The sequence below is a fragment of the Adelges cooleyi genome, unplaced genomic scaffold, assembly GCF_023614345.1.
Source record: "Adelges cooleyi isolate 19-005CV unplaced genomic scaffold, UGA_ACOO_1.1 ACOO_flye_CR_arks_rails_tigmint_CR_PRNA_108, whole genome shotgun sequence".
NCBI lineage: Eukaryota > Metazoa > Arthropoda > Insecta > Hemiptera > Adelgidae > Adelges > Adelges cooleyi.
The window spans coordinates 5,239,587-5,261,054 of NW_026095761.1; the positions used below are offsets into that span (position 1 = coordinate 5,239,587).

The 21,468-nt window shown below is 32.8% G+C and overlaps 2 protein-coding genes and 1 long non-coding RNA gene across 5 annotated transcripts in view; all 3 read left to right on the forward strand.

Annotated features, from left to right (window-relative positions):
* LOC126847039 (growth factor receptor-bound protein 14-like) overlaps positions 1-6,144 on the forward strand; it is a 90,126-nt gene extending 83,982 nt beyond the window's left edge. For all 3 annotated transcript variants that reach the window (XM_050587021.1, XM_050587012.1, XM_050587029.1), the window contains exons 8-11: positions 3,667-3,912; positions 4,607-4,965; positions 5,041-5,134; positions 5,690-6,144. In XM_050587021.1, the coding sequence (XP_050442978.1) occupies positions 3,667-3,912; positions 4,607-4,965; positions 5,041-5,134; positions 5,690-5,854 (864 nt within the window). In that variant the 3' untranslated portion in view covers positions 5,855-6,144. The remainder of the gene's footprint in view (positions 1-3,666; positions 3,913-4,606; positions 4,966-5,040; positions 5,135-5,689) is intronic.
* Positions 6,145-9,715: 3,571 nt separating this feature from the next.
* LOC126843817 (uncharacterized) lies at positions 9,716-12,957 on the forward strand. Its single transcript, XR_007686485.1, has 4 exons — positions 9,716-10,000; positions 10,067-10,252; positions 11,132-11,262; positions 12,595-12,957. It is a non-coding gene; the product is annotated as an uncharacterized LOC126843817 (long non-coding RNA).
* Positions 12,958-15,738: 2,781 nt separating this feature from the next.
* On the forward strand, positions 15,739-19,128 carry LOC126840729 (uncharacterized). Its single transcript, XM_050576653.1, has 5 exons — positions 15,739-16,187; positions 16,891-17,404; positions 18,390-18,467; positions 18,596-18,685; positions 19,036-19,128. Exons 1-5 carry the CDS (start codon positions 15,739-15,741, stop codon positions 19,126-19,128), a joined length of 1,224 nt encoding a protein of 407 aa, XP_050432610.1.
* The last annotated feature ends 2,340 nt before the right edge of the window (positions 19,129-21,468 follow it).

Sequence of the window (21,468 nt, forward strand, 5' to 3'; positions counted from 1 at the left end):
GCTCTTTCTCCTCTTGTGTGCCGGTCGACGACCGACTTTCGGCTAGGTCGATTGATGGGTAGATTGTGTAAAAAAAAAATGTCATGTCTGTGTGTGTGTACTTATGTGTAATTCCAAATGGAAACGACGCCTCTCTAAAACGTGTCGATGGGGGGAGGGGGACGGCAGTTGCGAACGAGTAGCTTACACGTGCCGTTTGTGTACGAGACCAGCAAAAAAAAAAATTCTTAAAATGTACGATAATTACAACAAATATATCTGATTTTACAAAGTGTTGTTTTTATTATTATTTTTTTTTTTTACACAGCTGGCTTATGTCTAAAATTTCTAGCGACTATCTATTTCTTATCTACGATTCAAGCCCAGCAAAAAAATCGTTTTCCCCCTTCCAAAGTCGGGGATCGAAGTTCAGTCTGGATTTCATTCGGACAATTTTTGTCATCTTAATTTTTTGCTTTTATTAAACTTTAAAAATAAGTAGTTAATAATATTTTTATTGTATTGTCGATTAAAGTGAATAGGTAACAAAGGCAAACGATAATTTAGCAACCCTAATACTTAAATTAAAATTTTACCCATATTATTGCCACAATAATGATTTTTTTTTTATCAAAACTGTTTATTTACCATCTGTATAGATAAAATACGATAAGCAAACTAGATAAATAATTAGTGTTACCTTTACATAAATACCTGATAATAAAAGGATTACATTTAGCATGAAAAAAAATAGACTGGTTGTTTCGTTAGTTGTTGTTTTAATTATTTTTCAAACGAGTCAAAATATTCAACAGATTATTCTGAACTCAATAAATTAGCGGTTATATATATATATATATATAATACGATATGTTATTATTAAATTATACTTTGGCGCCAGTTGTCGAGTAAAAGTCGATTAACCGACCAGATTAATATTGTATAAATATAAGCGTTGTGTGACTGTCGGTTTGGAAAGTGACGGGCTAATATCCATTATACTATATTGTTATTGATGTTATCGTCTCGGCAAAAACCGGTGGGCTCGAAAAAAGTAAGAAAATAAATTAAAAGGAAATAAATTAAATAAAAATCGCCAGTCATTAAAGTTTAGCCGGAGAAAACTCGCAGCGTGAAACCTAACCCAGCCGAAGGTGGGCGAACGACCGCGCGGTTGTGTACTTTCACGGTTTGCTTGATAAACACATAAAAAAAGCACTCAGGCATTTGATGTGTCTTAAAGTTACCTATGACTGTGTAAAAAATGCCAGACCTATGAATTTACCTATGACTCACTACGATGAGTCTGATGAAAAATGTCAATTTTTATACCAGTCATTGAAATGTTGTTGTATAGGAAAAAAGACAAAGTTTTGTAAGAACCTAATGCCAAATAAACCGTGTCCAAGTTTCTTGCTGCTAAACACTAAAACATGAAATAATCACATAAAAAAAAATTGTCTTGAAGTTTAACATGTTTGTATGTCTTTTTTTTTGTCGATAATATGGGGTTTAAAAACCTATAATCAGAGCCTATTCAAACTAAACTTTTTTAATTTTTTCATAGTTTTTTTTTCAATATTAGTTCTCTAATGACTTAGCCTAAAATTTGCTAAAACCTAACCTGGTCTGATAAAGAGAGGAAGGGATAGGATGGTGATAAGATGATAAATCGATAATTCATCCGGGAATTATAGATTTATAACATAATATTGATAAGAGAATCGACTGATAAGTGACAGAAATTCATCATTGACGTTGTAACGATTAAATGCGTTTCCTTCGGCAAGAATTTTTTTTTGCTGCCACAACAGCCTTATATGTATTAATTATTATACTACTAGGTATAATAATAGTATACAGTATAACATAGCAGGATAAAAAATAGATTACAAGACGTCTCCTGTCAGATTAATGTAATTGCAAGAAATAATACACTTAATGAACCGAGATGGGTGTGCAAAGCTACTGTGTGTGCGCAAATAAAAATATTATTAACATGTAAATTGCGACGATTATTATTACTAATATTTCACCGGGGTTTCGCTTGTTAAAAATTTACATAACGCCGTACGATGGATAGATAAAACATTATAATAACATTAATAAATCCGGATTAGGTGTGTGTGTTTTAGTATCCATTTGTAAATGTTACAAAAAAGCTTAACAAATCGGACTAGTCTCGACGGTTTTTTTTATTTCCCATAAAAAAAATCAATGACACGACCAAGCCAATCCAATCATGGTTATAACAGTTGATGTATAATAATAATAATATAATATATTACAAGGCGATCAGCTTAACGAAATACGCTTATTTTCTCTTAGAATACTTGCAAATTTTCAATTGTGTCTTTTTTTTTAAACCATGTTATTTTAAAATATTATGAAATTACCATGTGTTTACCTTTTTAGTACCTATTTTCCAAAACTCTTATCAACTTTAGAAACTTAATCGGTAACGTACGTAGTAAATTAATAACTTTTAAAATTTAATAAAATTTAGGACGGGAGATATAGTGGTGTGGTGGTAGAGTAAAGCGCGCAGATAAAAATAACACTACACAGAAATTATCTAAAACTGGTTATCGACCAGTGAGTGGACATTTTCAGCAAATCATTCTTAATTAAAAAAGTTAATCAAAAATCATCTACGTTACCGTTTAGATTTGAGAGTTGATTGAGCTCTTTAAATATATATATATATATATATATATAAACTTGAATATTGCCTAACAAAAGTGTATCCCCAAAAAGAAAAAAACTACAAAATTGCAAAACTATTTCTAGAGAAACCTTGGGCCTGGCGTTAAATTAAACGGCCTGTATAATACACGAGAAAACTTGTTAAGTCTTTGAGATTATGCACCCTATCCGGGGCCCCTGGTCGAGGAAATGGAAAAATAAAAATAGAAATCTGTCGGTCGGCAAAAAATTGCATATTAAAAACGCATTCAGAGTGCATGCAAAAGGTGCGGGGGGGAGTTAGGAGTGGCTTCGCTAGGTTTCCCCTCTGCCCCAGCCTCACTCTCCCTGTCTCTATCTACCGCCCCCCTATCTCTGGCCATCTCTCTTTTTATGTCGGTTTCGCACGTCGCTTGTCCGTCAGGCTGCATTGTGGGTTGCAACACACAATAACAAAACCAATAATGAATGCACTTCACACTCGGACGCCAAATGACTTCTTCGTGCAAACCGTGTTGTATGTGCAACGGAGTAAGGTTATTTATGTTTTTTATTTTTTACACTTCCTTTTGTATTGCCAATATATATTATAATAGAAACGATAATAGTAAAAAATAACAAACCAGCGGCGGGCACCGACCTCACGCCAATTTGTGTTGAGGTAGGTCTTCGTTCTTCGGCTCATATAAAAAAAAAAATACTACATTCAGTCGTCCGTCTATTACGGGAACGGCCGTCACACCGTGTATCCGCTGTGGTTAGGTCGGAAAAAAAATTCGTTCGGCTAGGTAACAAAAAAAAAAAAAAATAAAACAATAATAATAAAAAATTAGTACCGTTAGTCGTGTTTGCGCAATTTTGTAAAATAATAACAATAATTAACGACCGGCGACGGCGCCAGTCGTTACCGATTTTTTTTTTTTTGCCTATCTATTGTTATACGTTTTTTTCCCTTTGCTTTGACCGCTTAAATGTTCATTTTTTTTTTTTCATTTTTTCCAGACAGATTTGTTAGATAAATGTCAACTCCGAGTCTGGGCCTACCTGGATGATTACACGGTGTACACCTCCACCGCCGCCACCGACAACAACACCGGCAGCAGCGTCACTAGCAGCGGCGACACGACCTCGCCGTCGCCGTTCCGCCTGTGCCTTGTCACCGCGGCCGCCAGCGCGCCCGACAAATACGTGGCCTGCCGTTCCGAAACCCTTCTATCATACTGGATGTGCGCTATGAGATTGTCCAAAGTGAGTACAATAATCCTTTTTTTTTTTTTTTATTTTACAAAAGAAATATACAATCTGTACAATAATCTAGAAAAAACCTTATGCGTATTTCGGCAACAATGTTATAATCTTCGTTCAAAATCAAAAATCTGTTTGCTATATAACCTAGTAAAGCGACTTTTACAGAATTGAAATCGGACCATCCCAAGTAGTCGAAATTTTGTCTGGCTTTTTGGTCTAAAACGTCAAAAAAACAGACCGCTTGCAATCCCCTTAACATACTCGTATCGTGGTGATAAGATATTATTGATAACATTAATAAACGCAGTAATAATTTAAGATAAGGGGTAAAACTTGCTCAACAATGAAGAACTTTTTTTCCCCTTGTTTTGTGTGTGGTCATTCTGGTTATAGTCTTTCAGTTTTCTTCACTATCGCATACAAGCCAGTAAATTATTATGTTAGGTAGTTCATCTCTTACATTATTTATGTTTTTTTTTCCTCGAATTTTAAAAAAACCAATAAAGAATTATTGATTTTCTCATTACCGCCATCCTACCCCTTCTCTCTGTGTCACCAAAGCGTGCCGCCAATATTTAGTCATAAGGCATTGGCGTGTCCAAAATTGATCTAGCGACGTGTACCCTCGCCCAAGTTCAACTGGGTCCTTTGTTCGGCACCCTAACCAGATTCGTTATTTTTCTTTTGTCCGCAGTACGGCAAGCAGTTGCGAGATAACTACCGTTCGTTTGTGAAGAAACAGGGCGACTCCAACGATTATGAATACAACAAGAAACCGTTGCCCAGCGAGAGCGTGCGCAGCCACGTAGCCATGGACTTCTCGGGCAACGTGGGCAGGATCGTCGAGGACCCGAAAGAAGCACTGGCCATCGCCCAGGCGGAGACGGGCAGCGTGCGCAGGAGTTGGCGGTCGAGCGGCCGGTCCACGCCGGGTCTGCAGGCCGCAGTGACCAGGCTGGAGAACGACGTTCACCTGTCGCAGCCTTGGTACCACAAAAATATGAGCCGAGATCAGGCGGCCAACATTCTCAACAAACAGGGCAACAAGGACGGGTAAATGCCTGCCGAAAAATGTCTGTGCCTTTATCGCTGTTAACCGGTGTCGTTTTGTTTTGTTTTTCTTTCTAGGGTGTTTCTAATACGAGAGAGCAAGAGCAAATGTGGCTCTTATGTACTGACGTTCAAGTGCGGTGGAAAAATCGTACACACGCCCATCGCAGCGGTAAGACGCATTCCGCGACCGGCAAAGGCTGGCTACTGATATTCCAATCGAAAATGCTTCGGCACAAAAGAGTTGACAAAATAAAAACCCAGTCGATTGGCACGTGATTATGCCTTATGGCACAAAATATTGTCGAAACAAGCTCAAACTAACACTTTATCTTTGACTTTAATTCCATCTAATCCAATCCTACCGATCCTATTTCGGGTTTGTAAATAAAAAAGAGTTTTCGGACACTCTCGATGGACTTTCTCAGTATAGTTTCTTGCAATTAAAAACACCAGTTAGAGCTGTATGGTTAGGTGGTATGTTTTAGTTGGCTGTACGTTGGGTTGAATATTAGTTGGCTGTATGTTAGATTAGGTCAGGTCAGGTTCGTTAAATTTTCTCAAATAACTCGTGGGGTTTTTTTTTTTACATACAACTAATAAAACCTTAACCGTTTCGATAATACTCGATAGTCACTTGCCAGCCACGTCGGACTTGCCGGTTGTTTATGACCTTTTGATCTCAAATAACAACTTACACTAACATTTTTTTTCGTTTTTCTTGTAGCAAATGGATCCCATTTACGACGTGGTGTGCTTCACGCTGGACAACGGCGTGACGAAATTCTACGACCTGCTGCAGTTGGTCGAGTTTTACCAATTAAACGCGGGCAGTCTACCCACACGACTGATGCACTATGTGGTGCAAGTCAAAGAAATAGAACCAAAATAAATTATTATTTCACCCGCAGTTCCCGCGCCAGTATAACACAGTTCCTGTCGACACGATATATTCTCATCCAAAAGGTGTATGTTTGTGTGGTACACATAAACAATAATTGAAAAGAAAACATTTTTTTAAATCTGTGACAATTTATTTTTTGACAGACAAAAAAACAAAATATACTCCTACTTTTCAGGTATTTTTTTTTTAATTTATCAAAATATTTTCAAAAATACTTATTATTTGTCTTTTTTCGGTTTTTTTTTTCATTTGTTTTCTTTATGTAATGTAAAAAATGATAGGGGGTTTTATTATTTTTTTTTTTTTTTACATGACCGTAATAAGTTATTGTATAAAAAAAAGAAGGAAAAAAACCAAAATTATGTGACTGAATTAATATTTGTTAAAGCGTCTACCGTTTTTTTTTGCTAATTTTGTTTTTAGACTTGATATTTTTTTTTTTTGACACATTTTCTGTGTCGAAAGTAGTTGTAATTTTTTTTTTTTTTTAATAAGAATAATAGTAATAATCCCTAATGGGTTTAAAATATTATAATTTAGCGCGATCAGTTCCTAGATTAACTAGTTCGTAACATTCAATCAATCACCTTTAGGACTTATATATATACATACATATATAATAAATTACGATAATGATAATAACAATAATAATAATAATAATAGTAATAATAATCATTGATAATTATGAATAGTTCTAGGAAAAGTAATAATAATATATTTTATTATTATTCATAAAAAATACAAAAAAAAAAAAATGACTTTTTAATCATTTTTTTTTTTGTATATATATATATATATATATAAGACATACTAATTGTTGTTTATATTGTGATAATAATAATTTTGTTGTCTTGCGTTTAAGCTAAGACAGACCAAATATTTAGTTTGTAAGCGTACATTTATCATAATAATATACAAAATTAAACGTATTATTATTTTGTTTGACTAAAATAACAAATAAACACGGTAAATCGGTAAAGTCAAAAATATGTGTTAATAAAAAGCAATAATAATTAATTATATTACTAAAAAAAAAAAAAGTAATCACCGATACGAACCGTGTTATTATTTTTAAACGGTAATAATAATTTGTAATATTGACCAAACATGCTGAAAAAAAAAATGTACTTGTAATTTTTGCACGTTTGTCGATTGTTGTTAAAAATCATATTTTTACGTATATCGAAATATTCGCTCGCAAGGAGCTCAAATCGTCGTTGGCCTTTCGTCTGCTGTATGTATACAGCATTAATTTCATATTTAATTGTGTATATTATTTAAAAAAATAATAAAAATTCTGATTCGCAGACGCAAATTATATAATATAAATTAAAAAAAATTCAAAACCTACTTGGGTCGAATACTACAAATTGTTTTTCTTTTTATACGTGTGTATTGTACATAAATGTAAATTTTATCAGAGCGATTCAGACGTTTTCATCAAATGATATACCTTGCGATCTAGTTTTAACATACTTAAAATATCTAAACGAACCAAAACTGTATTACCGGAATTTTTTTTTGAAACAAAGACGTTTGATTACCACTTGCAAATTTGTGTAGTATAAAAAGGCGTCAAACTCGCTCGTTTTGAAACCAATTTGACTTAACTCAACAATTACATTGTCAAAAACCCACAATTGTAATAAGTGCGGATGATTTTTTTATTTATTTTTTTTAAATTTAAAAATTTAAGATGTTTTGACAAACGTTAAAAATTGTCATTTACTCTCGTATTAAATTTAAATAAATTAGCCGATTCGGCGGTCGTCATTCGGATTACGGCCGAAACGAATGTGATAAGCGCAGTGCAATTAAAATAAAACGAGAGAAAGTAAGCGAAATAAATTAAAAGCAATATTGTTATTTTTCGATATTAGATTAAAATTTAAAAAAAATAACATAGGATAATATAAATAAATAATTAATATATTAATCGTACGGTTATTTAAAAAATTATAATTTTAAATATATAAATGTATTTAATATAATAAGATAATATTATCAAGTCAATGTTTATGTGATTATCAAAGTACAAATGACCTTTTATTAATTTATTCCCCTCCCCCCCCCTTTTTTTATTAAAGTATTACCATTATTTAATGTATAATTTTATAATTTCGATATTATGAAAAAAACAAATATAATATAATATATTATAATGATTTATTGAACGTCGGTGAGACGATGGATGCGCATTATTTTGTGGCCAACACAATACAAAATATTCTTTTATTATTGTAGTCGTCAATTGTAAAAATTTTTTTTGTAAAATGGCATTTTGTGTTCCTACAATTTGTTATTGCGTTTGAAAAAATATGATTTAAAAATTATTTGTGTATTAATTAAACTTTTTTTTACATATTTAAAATAATAAATAATTATTGTCGAATCTGGATATTAATGTATTGTATTATTATTGAAAATTTCGTATTAGTCGGTAAGAGTATTATTTTTTAAAAATTATTATTTAAAATGGATATTTATTATTATTATATTTAATTTATTTTTGTGTTTTTCGATACTAATTACAATCATCGTACGTCTCTCCGATAGGTACATATTTATTTATTATTTTTTTTTTTTTATATTAATGTATAGACAATCGAGTCATAGGCAGTTTTTACAAAGAAAAAATAATACATTACTTCCCTTAATTTCACGACTATTAAAAAAGTAATATCATTATTATTTGTATTATTATGTTTGATTTTGTGAAAAAGAAGATATAAAACCAAATTTATATATAACAAAATTATTGTTGTGGTTTTTTTGTGAGTATGTTGCCGTTTGTTCAGTTATCGTAAAAAACGTTAAACAGTCGATAGAACGCCTGGTGTGTTGGAAAATAAGAAAATCAAATCGCATTAGTTAAATAAAAAAACGTTTTGACTACTATGCTGAATTTTTACCAACCTAAACAAACACATACTGTTGTTTTTTTATACAGACAAAAAAAACTAATTTTGACACAGGTGCTATAAAAGTAAATAAAATTAAATATATATATTTTTTTATTCCTGAGTAATACTTAGTTAATTACTAAGATTAAATATTAACTGCATTGTTTCGAACAAAATACATTTGTATAAAATATTATTATACATAGTAGATAATGCACAATTTATCTGGGATATATTAAGTATACAACATGTTAGTTGTTAGTGGTCAGAGAAAATTGAATTATTAAATGTGGTTGTCAGGGTGGTAACTTCTTGATTTTTGTCTTGAACTATGTAAACAACACGATTTTCTTCGAAATTAACTGTCGACAGTATAAGATTATAGACCGTTTTATTTTTTTTTTTTATATATAATAGCCTTTATAGTTTATTGAATAGACCGTTATAACCCCAACAGTTTTTAACACTAGCTTTTATTATGGTGCATTGTAAAGAAAATTTTTCACTAAAACTTAACATTAAGCTAAAATGTCTAAACATAAATGTTACCACAGGAAAGAGGGATCTATGTTGGTACATATATATATATATATAATAAGCGATTCTTTATCTACCTGCTAAGAAATAATGATAGACGAGTAGCTCTTATCTGCTTATTTCAAACACGGTAACGGCTAAATTAGTCTTAGTAATAAGTAATAACTAATAACGAAAGAATATTAACAACAGTTTGGAGAAAAATGAAAATCTCTACTAAGTCGTAGCAAGCGAACAGATTGATGAAAATTACAAATCCAAACGCTAACATTTTTTTAAAAAATTAAACGCAGTCGACTATATTTTTTCCTCCATGATAAATGCAATATCAACAGCTTTTTACTGATAACCGTGTTTTATGTTTGTTATCATCTATGGCGCCTAAATAATCATTTTAGAGATTGTTGCCGTAAACCGTTTCATTTTCTAATATCTTTCATTTACTTTGTAAAAAAATTATTATTGTTTTCCATTACTCTGTGTACTTACATCTACCATTGTTGTCATTTTTAATTTATTCAATTTATTTGTTGAAACTTGATATCGTCTTAACGGGCAATATATTCCGTTTCGATGATGAGTTTCGACCTGGAACTAGCGATTTGGAAAGATCTACCTGTGCAATATTGTGCCCCTGATACACGAATAAACCTCCTGAGCAGTGCAACGATTCAGAAAGTTAAGGTCCTTCAGGGTAAGCACCTGAATATGTCGAATTAACAACTGATGTTAATAACAAACATTTTGTATGTATAATTAGTAATCCTGAATATGACAACGAACTACGGAGCGTACAACGAGTTTCCTGGAATGTCAACGCAAAGTATTCCAGACTAACAGTCCAGCGATTCGGGAAGTGGTAGTTCATCCTAAAAAATTGAGCTCCCACTACTCGAGTGAGACCACAATTAAACAAATCAACAATTGTATTAATAACAAACATTTTGTATGTATAATTAGTTATTTAGATAATTCGTTTTAATGTTTAACTCTTGTATATGGGAGGTGTTTTTAAAATTTTATTTTTTTTAATGCACGATGAGTTTTGGGTCAAAGTAAAAGTTAACACCTCTTTTAGGGAAAAAGGTTAATGATATTTTTTTGGTTTGTCAACGTTTATCGGTAGTATGTCATCTTAAAAATATTTTATACAAATTTGGCTGTTTTTAAAAAAATTATAGAGCCACGTATTTTTAAATTGAAAAATCTGTACATTTTTTGGGTGTTTTTCAAATTGTTGAAAAGGGAAGGAGAGAACTTATTTAATGTTAAATGACTCAATAACGTACATTTATGTACAAATTCTAATCTAGTCCAGTCTAGACAACTTCATGTAGCCAGCTACATGATGAAATTCGATTCAGTGCTTTTAAAAGATACTATCGTGGGTTAAAACCAGGGGCAGATAGGCCCCTGCTAATATTGACTAATATTTAAAAATATTGTTATTGATATACAAATAAAAATTAATAAATACAATAATACTGAAATCTATATTTAAATCTAGTTTAAATCTACAATTATCATTGTATGACTGAGCAGTGGGGAAGTCCAAAAAATAATTATCAATTAAGAGATTTGTTGGAATATTTTTCCAAAAAAAAACTTGATATTTCGATTTCAAGAAATAACAAAATTTATGGACTTATAGTTCCATAGATATTTTAATTCTTGCTTAGGTGGCCGCGATTCCCCCCACCTTCCCCTAATTTAAAAATACAAAATTGCATTTTATATTTTTATCTTTGATAAAATTCCAAATTGATAACTTTCAAAAAATCATTTTACTTATACATGTTGTGATTATTTTGACTATTTTAAACAGGGAGTAAAAACGTTTCTTTACAATTATTATCTGTCGGTACCAGCGATCCCAGTACACGAATAAGCTGCCGACTAAAACAATCAAGAACTCGGGTATTCATGACAAACATTATCACAGATAAGAGGACGAAGGTAATCAACTTTACATATATCATGTAATTTTTCGTAAAATCTTTATTTAGAGTTTAAACTATAATGTATACTTATTAATACAGTAATGAGGATACTTTGTTGATTGCCATTTTTTTTGTCAGACTATCACAGTAATTTCTATAGGATAAATTTAAATTTTTTCCCCATCAAAATTGCTTTGCGCGGCTTAATTTTTCTCAGGCTTCATATATAGTTAAGGAAAGAAGAAATTCATACATATTATACATGACAAAATTATCTTTGCTTCAGCATCCGTATTTTTTCGATATACCTAATTCAACTAAAGCTATATCATTTTTAAAAAAGTCCTTTCTTAATTAATTTATTATTCATTAAATGGTTTAAATATTAAAAAAAGGGCCATGATAAAGCACAGACAATGTTGTTTATATTATGTGAATATTTGGTTTCTTAGTTTTGTTTACAGCCTTTGTAAAATTACGCTGCGCAAGGCGGGGTTTTTGAAGAAAATAACGGGTGGTGACGCCTTTTTAAGAATATTCCATAGAAATTAGTTACTAATTCAAATATTTATAAAAAAAGTTATACAGCATCCTAGTGTGAAGGTACTAAATATGTAAACCTTTTGGGTTCTTTTCTTTATTTTGAAGAGTAAGGGGTGATCTTTTCAACTTTTCAGATCATTAAAGTAGCTTTTAGGTACGATTTCTGTTCTATAGTTGTCATTTAAAAAAAATTAATTCAGTGGTTTAAAAGATGTCGTCCAAACACAAAATTGTTAAATAAATAAATTAAAAAAATTATTCTAAACAAAACCTTTCCAGGTATTGTTTTTTATCACATATTTTAGCTAATATAAATTATAATTTATTCATTGAACCCATTGGGATGAAATAAATATATATGAAATAATAGGTGACAAAATTGTTTTATGAGGTGCGAGACCTTTTGCTCCATTGTCATTTTTGCCTACCAAGTTGGGCGTAAGTCGTGAAATTTACTTTAACCCATTAGCGCCTAACATTGCCATATGACAACATCAAATTTTTTCAAAATTTAAATACACAATTTTTGTTTTTTTTTTTATTTAAAAAATAATAAGAAACAAGCATCCAAGACTCCAATTAATGAAAACAAAAAAACCCTTACCTAAGCTGATTCAAAGTATTTTGTTTTCCATTAAGCTATTATTTTTAACAACCTATACAAGCAAACATAGCTTGTGTATGTACATAGAAGGGCCAACATCTCACAACAAGGTTGACAGCCTCGACATACGTTGACAATGTTTTAAAAGTTTTACTTATTAATTATTTAATTTAGTTTGTTTGAAAATTTGGTCTTTTACAGCATTTCAGATGTGGTGTAAATGAATCTTGGAGAAAAATATCCAAAAATATATTTATTAATATAAATTTTATTTTATCTAGTTTTTTCATGTATGCTTTCATATTTTGTTAATAACTTGTTCCTATTGTTTATACTACAGTTACATTCAATTTTTTTTTGTACTCAAGCTTAACGTGACCTTTTGAGATTGCTTATGTCAATATTATTGTATTCTTGCTACCTACCTTTTCATAATTATTGTGTATATATAAATATTTTACTTCAATTGTAAATCTTATAATTTATTTACTCTGTATATTTTTTATTAAATACTTATAAAATTGAACGTTGTTTTAATAATTAAATAAGTAAAAATAACGGTAACTATGGCAATAAATTATTATAGACAAACCGTAATCGTTTTTACCCTATTACTAAAAATCTATTTTAAGTGCATTGTTGTCATTAAATAATGGAATAATTCATCTATATGAATATGTGTTATAATATTTATAACATTATATATATTTTTAAATATTATTTTATTGATAATATAAATATATTGAAAAACTCAATACGATCACTTAATCAGTACGTGAACTATAACGGGTACACAATACTCTTGTACATGAGTAATACCCGATTACCCGGGTATCAAGATCTCTAGCTACATCACTTGCAAGTTTATTAAATTATATTGTTGCATCTAACAGGTAGTTACAGTAAGATTCCACAGCAAAGTGTTCATAAGTCAAAGCGTTGGTAAGATACTTACACTGAAGAACTGCCATTATACCTACGCGAGAAAATTCTAAAATTAAGTGGTAACTACATTAATTATGTATTTAATCACGATGCAACCCCAAATGATTATGGTTCTATACTAGAAAAAGTATGTGAAACAGATGGGTTGGTGTTCAGAGGTAATTGACCAAAGACTGAAAATCAACTGATCATAAGACATGGTCGTGGTTTATTGTGTTTCTCCTAAGAAAAATATTGAATAATTATTGATTTTATTTCGGTTTATACAAATAATGCACCAGTTTCTTTGGTTGATAATACATATTATATTTTATTGAACACGACGTGCACACAGCATGTGCCAGCAATGCAGTTAGCGTTTAAAACATGTAAAGAAATTTGAAAATAAATAACTGACATTTTACAAGACAAATACATAGTAACAAGTAATACAGCCGTACGCCGCCGTCTCTTATAGTTAGTATTCGAGCGCAGGCACTCGTGCAGGGTTTTGTTTTCCGGTGTATTTAAATCCTAGCAGTGAATACAAACCAAAGAAATCGATCAAGTGGTTAGCTATTTTATTGTCAGTGTAATCGAGTACCCTCTGGCCGATCAAAGGCTCATTCTTATATTGACTACTGGCAGCCATTTTGATTTGATCGAAGGTCTCGTTGTCGGATAATTCACAATTCTGCTGAATCACGTGCCTAAACAACGGCATAGTGTAAACGTAATATTTAATCAATTTCGACATGTGACCTTCGACCGCGTTGATGTCGACTTGGCCGTTTGCCCGTTGAAAACGTTTTTCGTTTCCTTCCGACTTGGAAAGATCTATAAAGCCAATTACCTGATCTATGAACTTGTCGATTGAGCTGTGCAGATCCGGCCGCAAATTCTTGAGGTACAATAACGCACTGTGTGCGTACCTGAACATTTTCAACGCTTTGACCACGTTGGCCGATACGTTGAGTTGGCATTTCGCGAAGAACCGCTTCTGTCTTTCGACCATAGCGTTTTTGCAAACTGTCACCTGGTGACGTACTAGAATCCAGTGTTTCTCCAGAAAGTCCATGAACTGACAACCGAGCAAAGTGGCTGTCATAAGGAACTTTTCATCGACATCTTCGGCGGTCACTGGTGGCAATTGCCGGAAAGAGAAACGTTTTACTTGTTCTCCGTTGGACACAACGAATTTGGCTTTCGCGGTAACGTTATTGCTCCATTCGAGTCCAAACTTAGTGAACCAATTGTTGAGATGGTCAACAAGCTGCAACGGTCCAGTGCACGAAGCCAACGGCCGACAAAAGCATAATATTATCGCCAACAATGAAACCACCGAGTGCAACGATTTCAATTGCATGTTAATTACCCTGTAAAACGACAAAATTGTTGTGTCTAACAAAGTTAAATGAAAAAACAAAAATCACACGACTAGTATATATGATTTTAGATGTTTGCACTGAATGCATCGATGCGTTTTTTGTATTCGTCAAGTGTAGAAAAACATACAATGCCATTGTGTAAGCCATTTGTGCCATTTGTGTAAGCGAAGTCGACCTGTTTGTGGCTTTAAACCGAAGAAAAACACATAGAATATAGGTGTATATATATTTTTTTTAATGACTCACTGTTGTATTTAGGTAAATGTTTTATTACACACACTACCTATGACTTATTCATATGTTGAAGTTACGCTTATGGACTCTACTCAATAAAATCTTTTGGTTTTAATGCGAGAAGGATATGCATTCATCAGGATTTTCAACACCTACAGACAGTTGAGAAAATTCTGTCAAAGAAACCGTTCCATCTAGGCAAAAAAAAAACCCCTTTTGTTTCATATTGAAACTCAAGTGCTTTTTCATTTCCATAGATGAATCGACTACACATAGGTTGTTATTCGATTTTCGATCGAAAATATTGCTGTAACTGGAATACTATGAATGGACCTGTATATTAGTCATAGGTACTTTGCTATTGTGTATTAATTATTGACATAATGATTCGGACGGTCTCGGGTGTACTGTTGGTTATTACAGCACTCTTATGGTTATGTGTCCATCGGTTTTTGTATTGAATTTGTGTTTTTCAACGATGACATTTATATTGTTAAACTTTCTACAGGCGTGTATTGTAATAAACGCATTAAATTCCTTGTTCCACAGTCGAGTAAAAAAGCGGCACTCACGTCGATACATGAATATTTTAGTAGGCACACTTAGATCGAATGCTTTGTATTGGAATGGAAATGATTATTGACAACTTCGAAAGGTTTTTCGGTTTGTGGCAAGTTCAATGAAACGGCGTCGGGCACATTAGTCTGAATGGATGCGCTCCAACTCTGAAGGTGTCCGCAGTAAAAACTCGGTGAACGAATTTTGTCAATTTTTTTTTATTCCCACCATTGTTGTCGTCATGAAGCTATACAAGCCGTTGCAAGTGTGCGGCTACTTCCTGGGCGCATTCCCGTGCTTCGAACATTGCGACGGGTTTCGCGTGCACTGGATAGGCGTCACGTTCAAAGCGGTCTTTTTGTTGCTATATTGGAAAATAACCATAGCCGTGATCAAGATATCCCTAATGTCGTTATCATCGAACGGTTCGCCGATCAAGAACAAAAACTTAACGTCCCGCGTGCTCAACATCGACGCCATTTACGTTTACATGTTGTTCAGCGAAAGTGCCACAACTTTGGTGTGCCAATTGCAGTTCTTCAGGCCGTCAGTTTACCAGCTCGTCAACGATTGCTTTTATCATCTGTGCCGTCTCGACGACGTTTCGGTGACCGAGCAGTACTTCTCGGCTTTTTCCGTGGTCATGTTGGTCCTATACGAAGTGGCCATGTACTTTATATTGATCCAAAAGTCAGTGAAAGAGTATTGATCGAGTAGGCTGAAATCAAACGTGTCACACGATCCAAAAATCACGGTTTTCCAATCCAAATCGGTTGTCATACCAATTACTTTCAAATCTAAATCTGGCCTGTTTTGGTGTGTATTCAAAAACAAACTGATAACAGTTTCGGATTTCTCGAAAAAAATCCTATAGCATAATGATGTGTTCATTTACAATTTTTTTTTTAAATCGTGTGATTTTGTATTCCAGTCTACTCAATTATAAATTTTTTAAACGATTCCAGAAATAATGAACCCAGGAAAAACTAAATTCTCTAAAATTAATCTCTATGAAAAAAGCTAGCACAGTTGGGTCGGCCACATAGTGAGCATGGAGCATAATGAAGTCAGTGTATTCACAGGACTTTAGAAACTATTATTGAGTGATGAAATCAAGGTTGATCATTTGTCTATCCCAGTAATGTGTTGTCGTTGTTAACCACACATTGTAATCAACAATATTGAACAAGTATTGTTTTGATACCGGTTGATTAATTTACACTTGGCAACCTAGGAATGCAATGCTAGTGCGATTTTCCTCCTCCTTTTGGGGTGTTCTCCTTACATTTTACAATTGTTCATTTCTACAATTCTATGTGGCCATACCGCATACGATTATTTTCTGGATATCGAATTTCCTGTGATCCATGTTCAAGTTAGTTTTCGGTTACAGGAGAAGTCATCGGACGTATAAGTTCTACTGGTTGCACGTGCCGCTATCGAACTTGGCGTGCATCATGCTGGAACAGTTTTTCTACTTGATGTGCATCTCGCTGTACATGCGCCTCGGTAAACTTCACCAGCAGATCAAAGGTCTGCTGGACAAAGCCGAACGTCCGCGGTGGAAATGCTGGATGACCACCAAAGCCGGCGGACCCACGCGCCTTGGCATACCCGCGTTCAGCGCATCCGACATCCAAGACCTCCGGTCCGTTCACCGGGCCTGCATGGACATGTTCAAGCGGGTCAATCGCGTTTTTCAGCTTCCGGTTTTGCTGTGTCTGGTCGACAGCGGTTTCCGGATAGTGGTCTTCCTGTACAGCATTGCATTCGACGTGACCATTGTGGTCTGGGGCAAAAAGGACAATATCGATTATGAGACCATAGCGGTATACGTGGGCTACATCTTGACTAGGATATTCCGGGTGTTGTACTTGCACGTCTGCGAATACTACGTAACGAAAGAGGTAGATGACTTCAAGGAGTCGTTGAATATAAATTATAATGTTTATCTAGAAATAAAAATAAATTCCGTTTTCTTCGAGAAGAAACATATGAATCATGAACGTGTTTTACGGCAATCTCGCCCACTCCTAATGTTAGCTGAACATTTCATAAGAGAACTGATAAGAAGGGGTTAGTAGGCACATCTGGGACAGATTTTGATCATACTGAAATTTGTTACAAACATTTTGAACAGACAATGGTCAAAAACATTTTGGTGACAACAACCCAATTTGTTATAAAAAACTAGTTATTTTTTGTAAATCCAGAGTGAGAGAGGCACACAGTGGGGACGGAACATATTGCTAGTAGGGAGATCACGTGTTTTGGAGAATTCTTACAATTGAAAGTGATTAAACCATTTGAAACAAACGTATAGATGCAAAACTATAGATGATAAAAGTTTTAATACACCATAAATGTGTTTGTTGAACACAGATATTCAATATTGCTATTGTTTAATTTTGACAGTAATCTACTGAACGTGAGAACACAAGATCTAAAAAAGCGAAATAAAGAAAAAAATTTAACCGTTTTTGGGAGAAAGGTTTTTTGATATTTTTTCGATTTGTCAACATATATCGACGGTACTGTGTCTAAAGAATATTCCATACAAATTTAAACTAATTGGACTATTTTTAAGAAGTTAGAAGGCCGTAGCTTTGAATTGGAAAATATGTAAATTTGTTGGGTGTTTTTGTCAGTTTTTAAGGGGAAGAGGTGAACTTTTTTAAAATGGTTGGCTCATTAAAGTATCTTTAAGGTATTCTATCAAATTGCTACACGAAGAATTCGGCTTAGAAGATATCGTGGATTTATATACAAAATAAAAACACATCATTGTGATAAACAATACCTTCTCAGCTACGCGTCGAAGCCAAAACCATTAGCTTAACCGTTGACGACGTTTATAAGCTTGAAGACCGTAATTTTGTTTTTATTTTGCAGATATCACCGATTAGTTTATCTCTGAGTAACCTGACCTTACTGTTGAATCCGATTGCTCGCCGAAGATTAATGCCCGAGGTAACAATAATGTTATAAAAATATTATTCTACAGACAAATTATACGGTTGGGTAAAAGAACAGTAAAAAAAGTACACTTCATATTTTTTAAATTGTATAGCTATTAATTTTTTTTTTGATATTTCCAGATCGTTCTGTTCCAAGCTCAGCTCAAATCAATAAAATCGCGATTCAATATATTCAATTTGGTGAACGTGAACATAGCGTTATTATATGCCGTATGTATTTTTTTTCAAAATATTTCCTCACTTATTAACGTCCAATCTACAATATACATTATAATATATCGCACCCCTAGAATACAAACGGCATAACTGAAAAAATATAATTCTTGAGAAAATGGAATTAAAAGTTTTAGGAGCTAATGCACTTGAATGACACCTGAAAAGGCACTTATAACTAGTGGTGAAAAAAAGATGGTAGGAAGAAACTGAATAGTGCAAGGGGTAGATAACACCAGTAGCGGAGTCAACTCAAAATTTACATTTTTTGACTTAAGCCGTTTATATGTTCTAGGGGTACGATATGCCTATATATATATATATATTTGTTTGTAAACAATATACAGGAATCGGGAACCGTTATAGCTTATACGGCGTTCATGCTGCAATTTTTCGCCCTCGAACCGGTTCTTAATCAGAAAAATTCAACAATTACTTAATGATGATTTTTTATAAATCCAAACGAACAATACAATAAAAATACGCCCGTTGAATTTACTATATTATTATAATACTGTTGATTAACATTATATAGGTATTATAATATACCTGGTATATATTATGTTTTTTTAACCACCTGTTTATCCAACTGTTAGAGGCTCACTTGTCGGACAACAATTTTCCACTGTATAGAATTTTTTAATATAAGTTAATGTTCTACAAAATTACGAAGGACTCTTCGAGGATCTATCGAAAAAGTATAAATAAGATAAATATTCGATAGTTTCATTTATCCGCGAAGAGGAAATTAAGTCTAATATAAAATAATATTAGTTTTGATCGGATTTAAGTAATAACATAAGTATAATTATAATTAAACCTGTCGATTATAAGTTGATTGTAATTTTTTTTTTTTTATTAGTTTTACTTTCATTTAAATATTATTATATATTGTTTGAAACGCTTTTGCTTTTTGTTTTGCCGTATTTTTCATATTTTATTTAGGTAAAGGATTAATTCGGCCATCTGCGAGTGTCTAAAATAAAAATATGAAATAAGTACCTATAAAGTTGAAGTAAAAACACAATATTAAATATTTCTCCAATCCAAAAAAAAGTACATATTTTCAGATGTTTACTTTGTGTTTACCAAAAAACAGTTTTTTGTGTCTGTTTGACATTTTGGATTTTTTACTTAATCTTTTTAATCTAGTGTCTCCAGATACAAAACAATCACATCGAGTAACAGCTATTATAACACATCATATTTGTTGGTTCCAGGCGATCTAGTTCGTTACCAGCATTACTTGTGTGTAATGTGTTAGCAGTTCTGTTTTGCCTAGTCCTTGTACCATTGGTTGTTTATTTCATAATTTATTATAATTTATATTATTCCATATGGGTGCCCCGTGAGACTATTATTAATAATTTCCTGTTTGAAAAAAAAGCAATGTATATGTTGGCTTCTTTGTTTTAATATTTTCAACGCAAACAATTACTGATTTTTTACAATATTATAATTAGGTAACATTAAGTTTTATACTCTAATTATTATGATGATACATACTAAATAAAAAGCACATAAGTAAAACGTTATTGAAATTTTTGAAAGTGCTTACGATTTAAATAAAATATTTGTGTTATTTAAAAAATAATTATTTTATTTTAGAAATTATTGTACAATCTTTAAATGGTTTTTTTCTTCTATAAGTACAAAAGTTGTACACATTTTTCCTAATAAAATTATGGTTGCTACAGCTTTTTTTAAGAATAGTTGAACTAGTTCCGAACTTGAGTGAGAAAGTTGTCACAGAGAAAGCATGTTTACCGCCAACATAGCTTTTACTCGTAGAAAAAATCGTACGCGTTAAAAACAAGTCCTGAAACTTTTATAAAATTAACCTGAAAATAAATTGATATGGTCTAAATTTATTAAAGCTAATTTTTTCATTGTTTACATAAGGACGAAGCCCGCCAAAAATTGGACAAATCACTTGTGAACGAATCATCAGGTAGCCGAATATAATTTTTATTATAATATTGTCGATTACAATATTACATGGATAACAAGGGCATGTTAATTCAACCCCAATCGTATGTACCCCTAATGGTGAAAATACAATATTTCTTTTACAACGATTTCAACGGGCATTCAAAATTTATACCGTCTTGTGATCATTTTTTTGACCTCCTCGACCACACTCGGTTTTTTTTATACAATTATATCATATTATGTATATTCGATATAGTTATGGTGGTGATCGTTTTGGAGTCTCGGCGCCTTAACATCATCATGCTGTATAATATTAATATGTGTGTTATTCTTTTGACCGGCTCAGAATTATGGCCGTTGTAGAAGTATTCGCCAGTCGCCTTGACAACCCTTCGAGCTCGTATCCAAAACATTGGCCAATTCGCCGGGAGGTGAGAGTTGGAGAGGAGAGAGAGTTGTTTTAACATACATTATATTATAACAGGTATACACACATGTTAACTTAGTGTGCATGACGTTACCCGAGTCGCTTTCTAACAGCTAAAAAACGGGGTTCTCGGACGACGTGTCGTTGTATAAAATATAATAATAACAACAACAACAATAATAATAATAACGTGCACTCGCTTGGCAACATCGGACCGGTCTTTTATTGGTCTGTAACAGGTGCGCCGCCGCCGCCACCGCCTCGGGTCGTCGGGATGCGAACAGGTACGACCGGGCAACACAATATCAGGATCAGACGATACAATATAATATCATTATAGTACATATATAATACAATAGCGTCGTACAAGAGGAGGGGAAAAGCGAAACAGAAAAAAGTAACAACCGAGGTGAGTCATCCT